The sequence below is a fragment of the Pteropus vampyrus genome, unplaced genomic scaffold, assembly GCF_000151845.1.
Source record: "Pteropus vampyrus isolate Shadow unplaced genomic scaffold, Pvam_2.0 Scaffold31, whole genome shotgun sequence".
Classification (NCBI taxonomy): domain Eukaryota; kingdom Metazoa; phylum Chordata; class Mammalia; order Chiroptera; family Pteropodidae; genus Pteropus; species Pteropus vampyrus.
The window spans coordinates 8,914,415-8,927,445 of NW_011888812.1; the positions used below are offsets into that span (position 1 = coordinate 8,914,415).

At 48.1% G+C, this 13,031-nt stretch overlaps 1 protein-coding gene across 4 annotated transcripts in view; it reads left to right on the plus strand.

The window, feature by feature from the left end:
- The window catches only part of PRDM11 (PR/SET domain 11), a 46,893-nt gene that overhangs the window by 33,652 nt on the left and 210 nt on the right, over positions 1 to 13,031 (plus strand). For 2 of the 4 annotated variants that reach the window (XM_011356865.2, XM_023528698.1), the window contains 3 exons: positions 4,134 to 4,321; positions 8,368 to 8,994; positions 10,133 to 13,031. The exon at positions 10,133 to 13,031 is cut by the window's right edge and continues 210 nt beyond it. In XM_011356865.2, the coding sequence (XP_011355167.1) occupies positions 4,134 to 4,321; positions 8,368 to 8,994; positions 10,133 to 12,297 (2,980 nt within the window). In that variant the 3' untranslated portion in view covers positions 12,298 to 13,031. Of the gene's footprint in view, positions 1 to 4,133; positions 4,322 to 8,367; positions 9,229 to 10,132 lie in introns of those variants that run through there. The other 2 variants (XM_011356866.2, XM_011356868.2) reach the window with 2 other exon arrangements.

A 13,031-nucleotide genomic window follows, 5' to 3' on the forward strand; every position in this document is an offset into this window, starting at 1 on the left:
TTTCTGCCTCTGTGACCAGTGCAGCTTCCTTTCCATTGGAGACATACCCACTGAGTAGGAGTGTCTAAGCCTGGGCCTCATCTGTCCCTTACAAGAAAATGGATGGCATGTGAGTTGTTTTCTCTCGAATTGGAACTGGTAGTCATTTCCTGACCCAACTAGAAAATACGGTGCACATGATACAACACAGTGGGTAAAGTCTGAGAAGTGTTGCTTTTGTATCTGTCTATCCAGTACCCAAAGTCAGCAAGGAGTTCAGGATAAAAACAATCCATTCTCATCATGAAAGGTTCAGTCCACAACACACCCCTCACCATTACCACACGCCCCCTTGATTGCTTCAAAGGTCCCTAGCTCTGTGGCTCTGATTCGAAATGCTATCGAATGGCACTAATCCTTGCAGAGCAGCCTGTGCTAGGCATCTTCCACCTGGCTTCTGACCTCTCCAGCAAGGTAGTGACCTGGAGACTCAACAAAGAGCCATCTGTGCCAGAGAGGGCTCTTGCTTACCTGCAGCCATGGAATGGGACAGGCATGGTTCGTAAAGGGATTGTCCTCCGGAGAGAGAAGGGTCTGGGAGTGGATCAAGCCATTGGGTGTTAACTGTGACATACTTAGAAGGGCGTACCTGATGGGAGGTGCAGTAGTTGGTGTTGAGACATTAGCCCGCTCCACTTTGCTTTGAAAGTAATGTATAGTAAACATCTGCTTGGGGGAATGGTTTATTATTCACTGAGAGTTGCCATATGTATCGTGTTTCAAATGCCAGGTTTCAAAACAACCAAATACAATCAGATGCTGAACAAATTCTGATCTGTCTTTGAAGCTACTTTGTGGTGGATACGAAGATTTGGGGTTCTCTTCCTAAATATTGGTTCTCATTGGGTAGGAAAGCACCAGGAGGCAGAAAGGGAAATTGCCTTTTAAACCTTCTGACGTACTTTAGAATTTGCCCTTTAGGACAAATCCCTGGTAGTTACGTGTTCCTCATCTCTTTTTCTTTCAAAGTTGCCATGGAAAATAATTCTAGTCTTTAGAGCTTGATGGCTGTTTAGAAACTGAAAAAAGAGAACCATATTCTTTCCTTATGTTCTGTGATGCAAGTGATCCTAGTGAGGAAAAAGGTGAATGGTTTGCCTTCCGTATCTGGGGGTAGGAAAGTTTGGATCTACCTCAGTTCCATTCAATGCTAACTGCAAGGTGGATGAATTTTGGATATCAAGTCCAAGACTCATGTTAAATCAAAGACTGGAAAATCTTTTGCACGTTCAGAAGACATCTCAGATATGGAGAAAAGGCAGACTCCTGAAACTAGAGAGTTTAGATTGCGTAGTATTAATTTGGAAGACTTATCTGGGCCAGGGATCTTCTCTTCCTTTTCCCTGAATTCTTTGTTAGTAACAGATGTCTGGGTGTCAGAGGTCACAGTCTTCACAGTTCAGGGAGATCAAACCTTTGCCAGATGTTGACGAGAACACAGATGCGTTAGGGCTAAGATCCTGGACAAAAGATGTGGGCATCGCAATGCCCGAAATCTTGCACATCCCACGCCCTCCTGGCAGAGTTCATGACTCACTTCACTCAAATGGGGTGAAGCAGCCAAAGCCAGTGTTTGCTCTTCCGTCTTTCTTGTTTTTCCCACCCACCATCTGGGGTCTGTGCTGCATCTTGTTGCCACAGTAGATTGGCCCCTGGGCTTGAGTGGTCCCCGTGTAAGGTCACCTCCACCAGGGCTGAGCAGAGCAGAGTAGTGCATAGGGGGCTGCCCAGAGGAGAAGGGACAGGGTGTGTGTGAGGGGTGCTATGCCTGGGGCTCCAACGAATGTAGATTTGCAATGCTGCTGGTTGCCCTGACTGCCACCCCTGCCACCCCACACTGGAACTGATGTTCCTCTTACCTTTTTTTAGGGGTGGGAATGGAAGTAACAGTAATAATTGCTTATTGTGGGAAACTTGGAAAGTACAGAAAATTACAAAGAAGTAGACCCACCTATAATAGATAATCACTGGCATAATAACGTTGGTATATTTCCTTCAAGTAGATTATTGAGGCTCGTTTTTAAAGCATGTTTGGAACCATAGTATAAATAGATTTCAGATCTATTGTTCTCTGCATTATATCAGGACCATTTTTTCAGGTCATAAAAGAGCCTTTGAAAACATTTTTTTAAGAGATGAATAACATTCCATAGTATAAATGTATCATGCTTTATTAAATCATTTCTCTAATCGTAGATATTGAGATGTTTTTGCTTTTGCACTATTATAAACAGTATACAGGCAGGCAGCGTGGTGGTATGCAGAGTTCGCGTACTTGGCCCGCATCTTATTCTCTCTTTTTAAAAATTTTTCAAAATTGTGATAAAATACACATAAAGTTCACCTTTTTAACCATTTTTACGTACAGTTCATTGGCATTAAGTACATTCACATTGTTGTGCGACCATCATCACCTCCTTCTTCAGAACTCTCATCTCCCTCAGCTGAAACTGCACCCATCACACACTAACTCCCCGTTACCTGCTCCCCCGTACCCCAGCCCCCGGCACCCACCATTCTACTTTCTGTCTATGAATATGCCTGTTCATATAAGTACCTCCTATGAGTGGAATCATACTGTGTCTTGTTTCATGACTAGTGTATTTCACTTAGTATGTGTCTTCAAGGTTCATTCATGTAGCATATGTCAGAATTTCCTTCTTTTTATGGCTGAATAATATTCCGTTGTATGTATATATCACATTTTGTTTACCTAATTCATCCGTTAATGAACACTTGGGTTGCTTCCACCTTTCGACTATTGTGAATAATGCTGCTATGAACGCGGTGTTCTAACACTTGTTCGAATCTATATTGCCAATTGTTTCCCAAGGGGCTGTGCCAGTTTATTCACCACCAAGAGTATGGAGACCCTTTTCTCGCCACCTTAACAAATAAAGATATTATCGTTAAGAAAAATCAGTGCCAATGAGACAATGTGCTACTTTGTGTTTCTTTTCTTACTAGTGATGCTGAATACTTTTCATGTGTTCATTATCCATTTGGATTTTTTTCTGTGAATTATTGTTTTCCCTGGGCTGCTCCAAATTTAATTCTTTGGACTACACCAGTCGGACAGACTTTGATTTCTTCCTTGGCTTTTGAGACAAATCATAGCATAAGGAAAAATAGTTTATTTTTTTACTTCAAATTTCCTAGATGCTAGTGTAGTACAGAACCCTAAAATTCCAAATAATTTTCTCTTGCCCTATTGATATGTACGCCTTCACTTCTCGGCAGATGTTATGTCATCTCATCTTTTGGACTGTTAGAATCGTCATTTCTGGGAGAATGGGTGAAGGCAACAGATTCCAAGGGTTTGACAGAACTTTAAAGGTTATCTGGGTGTTGCCGAGTTGGTTCTTTCCATGTCCACACAGGAGCCATGAGTTCTAGTGGGAAAATCAAAGATCTTAAAGCTCCATCTCCCATTTTTTTAGCTGGGTGACCTTGGGCAAGTCACTTAGCCTCTCTGAGCCTCAATTTCCTTACCTTAAAATAACTTAGATTAACGAGTGGTTGCTAACCATTCCCTTGCCTTTACTTACTATCTTTTTCTGTCCCCATTGGAACCTTACGTTAAAAAATGTTGATCTTTAGCATTTATTAATTGATCTCTCGGTCACCCTTGGCACGTGGATTATTTCTGCTACGTTTTTGAAATACTGAAAACAGTGTAAGGACCCTACCACCATTAGAGGCCTACGGGTGTCAAGACCCTTGTGGTTAAAAGTTAGTGGACAGTAGATGAGATTATCTGTCAGTTTTCCAATCAGCTTTTATCTGGTGTTGAATCTTATATTTAGCAGAACCTGGGAGGGAGGCAGGGAGATAGCCTTTTCTAGTCTTTGAAAACAAAGATTCATAAAGGTTTAGAGACTTGCTCAAGGTCACACAAAACAGTGCTATTGAGACAAGGGACTGGCTCTAGCCGGTGTCCCTTACCTCAGCAGAACAGCTGCCCTGTAGACTTTCGCACATGCCCATGTGCTTGTGGACTTTTAACCACTACTATTACGAATACCGTGTCCAGCACCAGCAGGCACTCACCAAGGTGTGGCCCATGCATTCTCACCTGTCCCCCTCGCCCCTAGGTACGTGGTCATCTCCCGGGAGGAGAGGGAGCAGAACCTGCTGGCGTTCCAGCACAGCGAGCACATCTACTTCCGGGCGTGCCGGGACATCCGGCCTGGGGAACGGCTTCGGGTCTGGTACAGCGAGGACTATATGAAGCGCCTACACAGCATGTCCCAGGAAACCATCCACCGAAATCTGGCCAGAGGTGAGTGAGTGCCCACACTCAAGGTGAGGGCCAAGCCAGCCACTACTGAGCCCCAAGGGAGGCCAGGAATGCTTCTCTAGAAGAGCCCTAAGAAAACTGATAGGAAATAACAGTACGCCAGCTATGGGGAGACCCAGAAGGACTCAGGCGAACAGATGGTCGAGGTTTGAGCAGCAGCTCTGGGCAGGGCCTTGGGCTCCACTGCATGTTCTGCTCCCTGAGAGATGGACTCTGAAACCCTATTACAGACATTTCAGAATTTCATGGGGAGACAAGTCACCAAAGCCAAGTACATACGTCTAATCAAAATTGATTCTATTTTCCCCCTCAAATTGATGGAAAGATGTTATAAACTGCCACTGCAATAATAATAAACAGACAGCTGCAATAATAGGTAACATTTACTAAGGACTTAATATGTGTTAAGCAGGTGTTCTACTGTATCACTTGTAATCATGACAACAGTAGCACCTACCAAGTTCCTATGCCGAGAGAATTAGCTGGGTGATATACATAACATATGTAGAGCGATGTCTACCTTGACCTGTGTAAGCCCTCAATAGTAGACTTTTAATACTAACGATCCCATGTGGATTATTATCTTCATCTTACAAATGCAGAAAATGAGCATCAGGTAAATCCAGTGACTCACCCAGGATCCATGGCTAGGAAGGGCAGATGTTGGTTTCTAAGCCACATCTGTCTGAGTTCAAGGTCTAAGCTCTAACCTACAATGTTATATGGCCTCTCAGACAAAACTAGTTTCTTCTTTGCTTCTTGCTCTCATTCCTGGAAGTCCTAATGACATGATGTGAAAGAACAATATCTATTAGAACAAGAAGGTGGAGGGAGGTAGAAGGTGACCTTAGATGTGGGCGGTGGCCTGGTGAGTGAGGTGTCCATCCAGGCTCTGTTTAAACGAGTCATTTGAAAGGGGTTTAAAATACTCCCCGGCCCCTAGCCCTCTGCTTCTTTACTTCATCCTCAGCCTGGCCAGGGCAAACTGGTGCTTCCAGGTCTTTCTTTCCATGGGACCTTCCTTGCACTAAAACCACACATCCAAAGACCCAGAGTCCATTTGGTCCCAGGAGCCAAGGCTATACCCAAGCCCCACTGTATCATCTTCATGACCAACCAACCTACTTCTTGGAAATAAAGCCTTATTTGGAATATAAGTGGAAAAGATGAAAAGAGGGTGGTGGGAGCGACCCACTGAAATTAAGCCATCTTTAAAAACAAAACAGAACAAAGCAGATGGTGGACGTTGAGGGCACAGCGGCTGCCTGACTTGGTAAAAGGTATCTGGTGATTGGACGGGCAGTGAGAGGAAACCCAATAGACACACTCATCTCTTGTCTTCTTCGGATCTGGGGGTCGGGCACATGCTGATTTCATGTGGAAAGGCATGTTTCCGTGATGAGATTGCCGTGGTTTCCATTTGACTCTTGGAGATGCCTTGTGTAAAAGCGTCTGATACATCGTAGGTGCTCTTTGTTGAATGGATAAAAGAAGCAATGAATGAAGACAGCCAAGAAGCCTTCAAAAGAGTCATATGCCACCGGAAGAAAAGAAAACCAAGAGAAGTCATGTCTGATGACAGGTTCCATCCCTGGGCCCTAATCTTGAATTCTTCTGGATTTGTAATGTTCTTTTTCCCTCAGTGTCTTCTCCAAAGCACCTCAAGAGGGATCATTCTCAGAGAGCCTTGAGACCCAAGGGGAATATGCTCAGAGAAGGGAGTGAGCTTTCAGGAGTGGTTCACAGGAGCGTGGCAGACAGACTTGAAACGAGATGCACCAAGACATGTGAAGATACAGGAGAAAGGACTGTCTTTTCCTGGCCAGGCTGAGAAGTAGAAAACAGGAAAGAAATTGAAAACCACCGTTGAGTCAGGGCCAGAGCAGTGGGTGGGCTTGGCCCTACAGCCCTTGGGAACAGTCATGGAGCTCAGTGGCCTTTAGACGTGTGTTTCTGTAGCCCGTAGCTTTCGCAGACTCTGGAAATGGGTAGCGGTATCTTAGATCTGTGTGCCAGTCCTGCTCTGGAAGGGGGATCCCCCACACTCAGTCACTTAAATTCTTACATGGAAGAAGGCTTCTTCGTAATTAGAAGCCGGAGCCGTGATAAAGGCCAGAGCATGAATTATTAGTCCTTATTAAGTCGGGACATTAGTTGGAGCTCAGAACTGCTTCCCGAAGAGATTATAAATTATTCCTTTGTGCTTCTCTTTTAAGAATAGGATGCATCTAACACATGTATTCAAAGAATTTATGTTATTCGATCTACTTTGAGTCATTGATTTACTTTGTGGTGTGTGCCCTCCATGTTTTACGGAGGCTTTAGAATCAATTTCACAATGCTTAAAGGTGTTTTTTGACCCATAGATTTTTCTGGAAGGCTTGAGTCCAAAGAGGTCTCCCGCTCATCCTAGGACATTAAATAACCTTGACTCTGAGCAGAGAGGTATGAGCAATCCCTGGTGATGAGTAGCCTTGATCTCCAGACATCCTCAGCTGTTTGCTGCCTGATTGGTCCGTGAGAAAGTGAAAGGGTGGTCCTTGACTTTTAGAGATTCTGAATGGGCAAGTGTCATATCTGATCTGTACAAATATGTTACAAATATATTTTTTAAAGTTCTCTTCATCTCCACCCTTTTTACCCCTCAGCTGTTGTAGAAATGCTGGCTGCATGGAGCTACCTGAGTTTCAGGAGCCTTGCAGATAAATAAGGTCGTTTTCTAAGCATTCATGTAAGGACAGAGGAGGGGGATCCTGAATAGGTTACTTGCTTATGTTACCCATTACCTGTTACCTGTAGAAAATCTGGAGTCATACATAGGCCAGGGCACAGCACCTTATGCTAGCTGTGGGAAGCCAAGGCTTGGTCACTGCATGGATCATCTGGATTGCATGTGGAGGCCCCTTGTCCTTCCCTCAGGTATCAATTGCAGCTATCAGAAGCCTAATTACAACATATTTACAGGTTAACTCTTTCCTCAGAGTCACACCTCCCACGGCCTGCCCCTGATCTAGGAAGCCTTTGAGATTTCCTAGGTCCACAGGCTGCTGTCAGGACCTCCAAAGGATCTCCCTTAGCAGTCTGTTCCCCCAGGCAGCATCTGCACTTCTGTAGCAATTTATGAAACTGTGTCGACCATTTTAAAGAATCAGGCTAAAATAATTTATTGTTGGGGAGCTCACCAAGGCTTTTGGAAGTCATTTACATGATAGAAAGAAATAGAAAAGGAAACGTCCATTGCCTTGTCAGGTAAGGAAATGCAGCTATCTTTTGAGAATGCTTTGGGCCAGCATGGTCATATTATTCTTTATCTCGTGGGAGGCTGCTCTTCTTTATCTTGCTGGAGCCCACAGCAACTGCAGGTATCCCCGTCTTCTGTTATCTTCCTGCCTTAGTTATCAGTGAGAACCACAGAAGCTCAGGTCATGCTTTCTCACATGTTCTTAGTCTTCCTCTTACTGGGAGAATTAGAAAGGACAGTTGCTGGAGGCGGACTTTGCCCTAAGTGGGCTGTCTCCAGAGAATGAAGGAGGAGGAAGGAGTGGGACTCTGTGTTTTGTGTGTACCTTTTACAAGGTCAAAGCAGCCATCTTCTAATTGCTAGGACTGGAGGAGAAGGCTGGAGGGGTGGGGAATCCATACGCACGTAGCCTCAGATATGTTACCACCCACCCATTTGATTGGGTAGGATGTCATCTTCCAGGGTGATAGGATGGCAGGTGCCTTTGAAAGAACTACCCTCCCCTATAGCGTTCTTTCAACTTATTCATGTAGAGTTTATATACATAAGGCTCCATTGAAACAGTCTCTTTATAAGAGAGTTCTTCCCACTTTCTTGGGTCCTATGACTCCAGACCCCATGATCCACCAAGCGATCCACCTCTCGCTTTTTGTCATACCTGCCCCTTGAGGCCAGACCCAGAGGGATGTGTCAAGCGACTTCCCAGCTGGAGGCCTGTTTTGTTTTCTGCTGGTTTCTCCCGTCGGGGCTTTTCCCCACTTCCTCACACCCTGGTTTTCCTTCCTAGGAGAGAAGCGGTTGCAGAGGGAGAAGTCTGAGCAGGCTCTGGATGACCCAGAGGACCTGAGGGGTCCCATTCACCTACCCGTGTTGAGACAGGGCAAAAGTCCCTACAAGCGTGGCTTTGACGAGGGGGACGTGCACCCCCAGGCCAAGAAGAAGAAAATTGACCTCATTTTCAAGGATGTGTTGGAGGCCTCATTGGAATCTGCAAAAGTAGAAGCCCACCAGCTGGCACTGAGCACCTCGCTGGTCATCAGGAAAGTCCCCAAATACCAGGACGAGGCCTACAGTCGGTGTGCAATGACCATGTCGCATGGCGTGCAGAACGTCAGCCGGACCCAGGAGGAAGGGGACTGGAAGACCCCCCAAGGGGCCTCCGCAGAGCCAGGCCCACTAGAGGATGAAGAAGAGGAGCCTTCGTCATTCAAGGCTGACAGTCCTGCCGAGGCCTCCCTAGCATCCGACCCTCACGAGCTTCCTACCACCTCTTTTTGCCCTAACTGTATTCGCCTCAAGAAGAAGGTCCGGGAACTCCAGGCAGAACTAGACATGCTTAAGTCTGGGAAGCTTCCTGAGCCCCCCGTATTGCCAGCACAGGTACTGGAGCTCCCAGAGTTCTCAGATCCTGCAGGTAAGTCAGTGTGGATGTTGTCGGAGGGAAGAGCACACAGTGGGCAGTGTGAGGGTGGCCTGGCACTCTCTGCTGGAGCCACCTGTGGGGAGACCCGAGGCATGTGATGTGAAGGTGAGCCCTGGCCGCAGCCCGTGCCCCCAGGTGCTTGCCTGCAAAAGGCTGCTTCGCAGCTCCAGTGGGTGCTTCATGTCTTGCCCTGTATTCTCCTTGTCAATAAAGGAAGTTCCGCTGTAGAAGGGGTGTGTGCTGTGTTCTTGACCTGTTGCCTTTCTATGATGGTCCTAGTGGTGTTTGACCCCAAAGCCCAACTTCTAAACCCAGTCTTTCTCTTGGCCCAGTCCCAAGCAGGGTGTCCTGTCAGGAAGGGCTCCCAGCCTTCCCAGACCCAGCCCCAGGAACACAGCTTCTCAAATTGCTATTCTGCCATACATGGTCCCATCTTCCTGCCTGGAGTCTTAGAAAGACTGGGGTCTGGATGTTCAGCCGCAGGCCTCTGCCTTTTCCTGTGCCTGACTGGATCTCCTAGAGCTGGTTGACGACGAGGAAGGGTTTTCAGTACACATCTGCAGCTGAGTTAGAGTACTTACGTGGCACTTCCTATTTTAACCACATCCCTTACTTAGCTCAGAACGGGGTGTTTCAGATATTCGAAGCATGCATCTTAACTAAACTGTGTTCGGATCCTCACATTACCTGGGGCCATGTCAAAGCTGCCTCCGTTCAAGGGCAGCCAATGTCCCCTGACCACATAAGCGGTGGGACAACCAAGTCCCATGTCCTCGCTCTTTGACTTGGGGATGTTGGATGTGCTGGCTCCTCCATGGGATCTCCTCTCCTGGTGGTGCAGGTCTGTTGATGCTGAGCATCGAAGTGCCTGGAGCGCCCACTAGTGGACGGTGAGGGCAGGCAGCCTGGAGCGTGGTGGCCGCTGAGGATAATCCACAAAGAGGAAAAGTCACAAGTGGATAAGAACAGTGCTTATGAATAAATTCAAGGCTGGGATTCAGTCGGTCTTAGGAACTGGCTTATGTTTCACAAAGGGCGGTGCTAACCTTTCAGACAACGGTTCCCATTCATTTTAGAAAAGTCTGTTTTCCCTCTAGGTGTAAATCTTTCTTTCCCATTTGTCTTCCAGCCTCAGAGAGCATGGTCTCCGGCCCCGCCATCATGGAGGACGATGACCAGGAGGTCGACTCGGCAGATGAATCTGTCTCCAACGATATGATGACGGCCACTGATGAGCCCTCCAAGATGTCATCTGCCACCGGGCGCCGAATCCGGCGCTTTAAGCAGGAGTGGCTGAAGAAGTTCTGGTTCCTGCGGTACTCCCCGACCCTCAACGAGATGTGGTGCCACGTCTGCCGCCAGTACACGGTGCAGTCCTCCCGCACCTCAGCCTTCATCATCGGCTCCAAGCAGTTCAAGATCCACACCATCAAACTGCACAGCCAGAGCAACCTGCACAAGAAGTGCCTGCAGCTGTACAAGCTCCGCATGCACCCCGAGAAGACAGAGGAGATGTGTCGCAACATGACCCTGCTCTTCAACACTGCTTACCACCTGGCCCTCGAGGGCAGGCCCTACCTGGACTTCCGGCCCCTGGCTGAGCTACTGAGGAAGTGTGAGCTCAAGGTGGTGGACCAGTACATGAACGAGGGAGACTGCCAGATCCTCATTCATCATATCGCCCGGGCACTGCGGGAAGACCTGGTGGAGCGCATCCGCCAGTCACCTTGCCTCAGCATCATCCTGGATGGGCAGAGTGATGACCTGCTGGCTGACACAGTGGCTGTCTATGTCCAATACACCAGCAGTGATGGGCCCCCGGCCACGGAGTTCTTATCCCTGCAGGAACTGGGGTTCTCTAGCACAGAGAGCTATCTCCAGGCTCTTGATCGAGCCTTTTCTGCCCTGGGCATCCGGTTGCAGGATGAGAAGCCAACTGTTGGCCTGGGCATAGATGGGGCCAACGTCACAGCCAGCCTGCGCGCCAGCATGTTCATGACCATCCGCAAGACGCTGCCCTGGCTGCTGTGCCTCCCTTTCATGGTGCACCGGCCCCACCTGGAAATCCTGGATGCCATCAGTGGGAAGGAGCTCCCCTGCCTGGAGGAGCTGGAGAACAATCTGAAGCAGCTGCTGAGTTTCTACCGGTACTCGCCGCGCCTCATGTGTGAGCTGCGGTCCACGGCCTCCACCCTCTGTGAGGAGACGGAGTTCCTGGGGGACATCCGGGCCGTGAGGTGGATCATCGGTGAGCAGAACGTCCTCAACGCCCTCATCAAGGACTACCTGGAGGTGGTGGCCCACCTCAAGGATGTCAGCAGCCAGACCCAACGGGCAGACGCCTCGGCCATCGCACTGGCCCTGCTGCAGTTCCTCATGGATTACCAGTCTGTCAAGCTCATCTATTTCCTTCTGGACGTGACCGCTGTGCTTTCACGCCTGGCCTACATCTTCCAGGGCGAGTACCTCCTGGTGTCCCAAGTGGATGACAAGATTGAGGAGGCCATCCAGGAGATCAGCCGACTGGCCGATTCCCCAGGGGAATACCTGCAGGAGTTCGAGGAGAACTTCCGCGAGAGCTTCAATGGGATCGCGATGAAGAACCTCCGGGTGGCCGAAGCCAAGTTCCAGTCCATCAGGGAGAAGATCTGCCAGAAGACCCAAGTGATCCTGGCTCAGAGGTTCGATTCCCGCAGCCGGATCTTCGTGAAGGCCTGCCAGGTGTTCGACCTGGCCACCTGGCCCCGGAACAGCGAGGAGCTCATGAGTTACGGCAAGGAGGATGTGGTTCAGATATTTGATCACCTGGAGGCCATCCCGACTTTTTCCCGGGATGTCTGTAGGGAAGGGCTGGACCCCCGGGGGAGTCTATTGATGGAGTGGCGAGAACTCAAGGCTGATTACTATACCAAAAATGGCTTCAAAGACCTGATCGGCCACATTTGCAAGTACAAACAGAGGTTTCCGCTCTTGAACAAGATCATCCAGGTCCTCAAGGTCCTCCCCACTTCCACCGCTTGCTGCGAGAAGGGCCGCAGTGCCCTGCAGCGAGTTCGCAAAAACCACCGCTCCCGTCTGACCCTGGAGCAGCTCAGTGACCTGCTGACAATCGCGGTAAATGGCCCGCCCATTGCCAACTTCGATGCCAAGCGAGCCCTGGACAGCTGGTTTGAGGAGAAGTCTGGCAATAGTTACTCACTGTCCGCCGAGGTCCTCAGCAGGATGTCTGCGCTGGAGCAGAAACCACTGCTGCAGACCGTGGACCACGGGGCAGAGTTTTACCCAGACATTTAGGGAGCAGGCGTCACAGAATTCACTAAGCTGTTGAATATTTTTTTAATCTATACTCATAAGCTTTGATATATTATATAAATATATTATATTATATATATAAAAACCCACACTGAAAATTTTTAAAAACCAAGGTGACACATCCACCAGAAGCTACTGGGAGCTTTCAGAAAGGAATAATGTCAGAAACTGACTCTTGTCTACAAAATTTGGCAGCTGCAACATACTTGGCAACTCATTTTCATTCACAGAAGCATGTGCCGGGACCACACGTGTTCCCACCTAATGGTCAACCAACAGCATAAGCTAAAATGACGGGTCTCTGTCATCACCTTTAGGTAGCTCATTTTGTTCATGTTTTTGTTTGGGGGTTGAGGGGCTTGGGTTGGGGTTTGTGTTCTTGCCTTTCCTTTTCTTGTTTGGTTTTATGATGGGGGTTTCTCCGCCTCTTCGTTGACATGCTGGCCCAGCTGAATCCGATCTCTGGTTTTGGATCGGGTGGCGTGTATATCTGGATCAGGCTGTGTGACTTTCTCTCCCGCCTGACTTTAGCCTGAGGGATTTTTATTCATTTCCTCACGAACATTCCTTCACTGTCTTAGAAACATAAGTGTCAGTCAAACTGTGACACCCATTACTCCCCACCTCTGTCGTCTCTCCTGTCTTTGGGTTGTTGATTCACCCCTTCCAACCCCTGGATCCTAAAGATATTTACCTGTTATACCGAAGGCAAAATC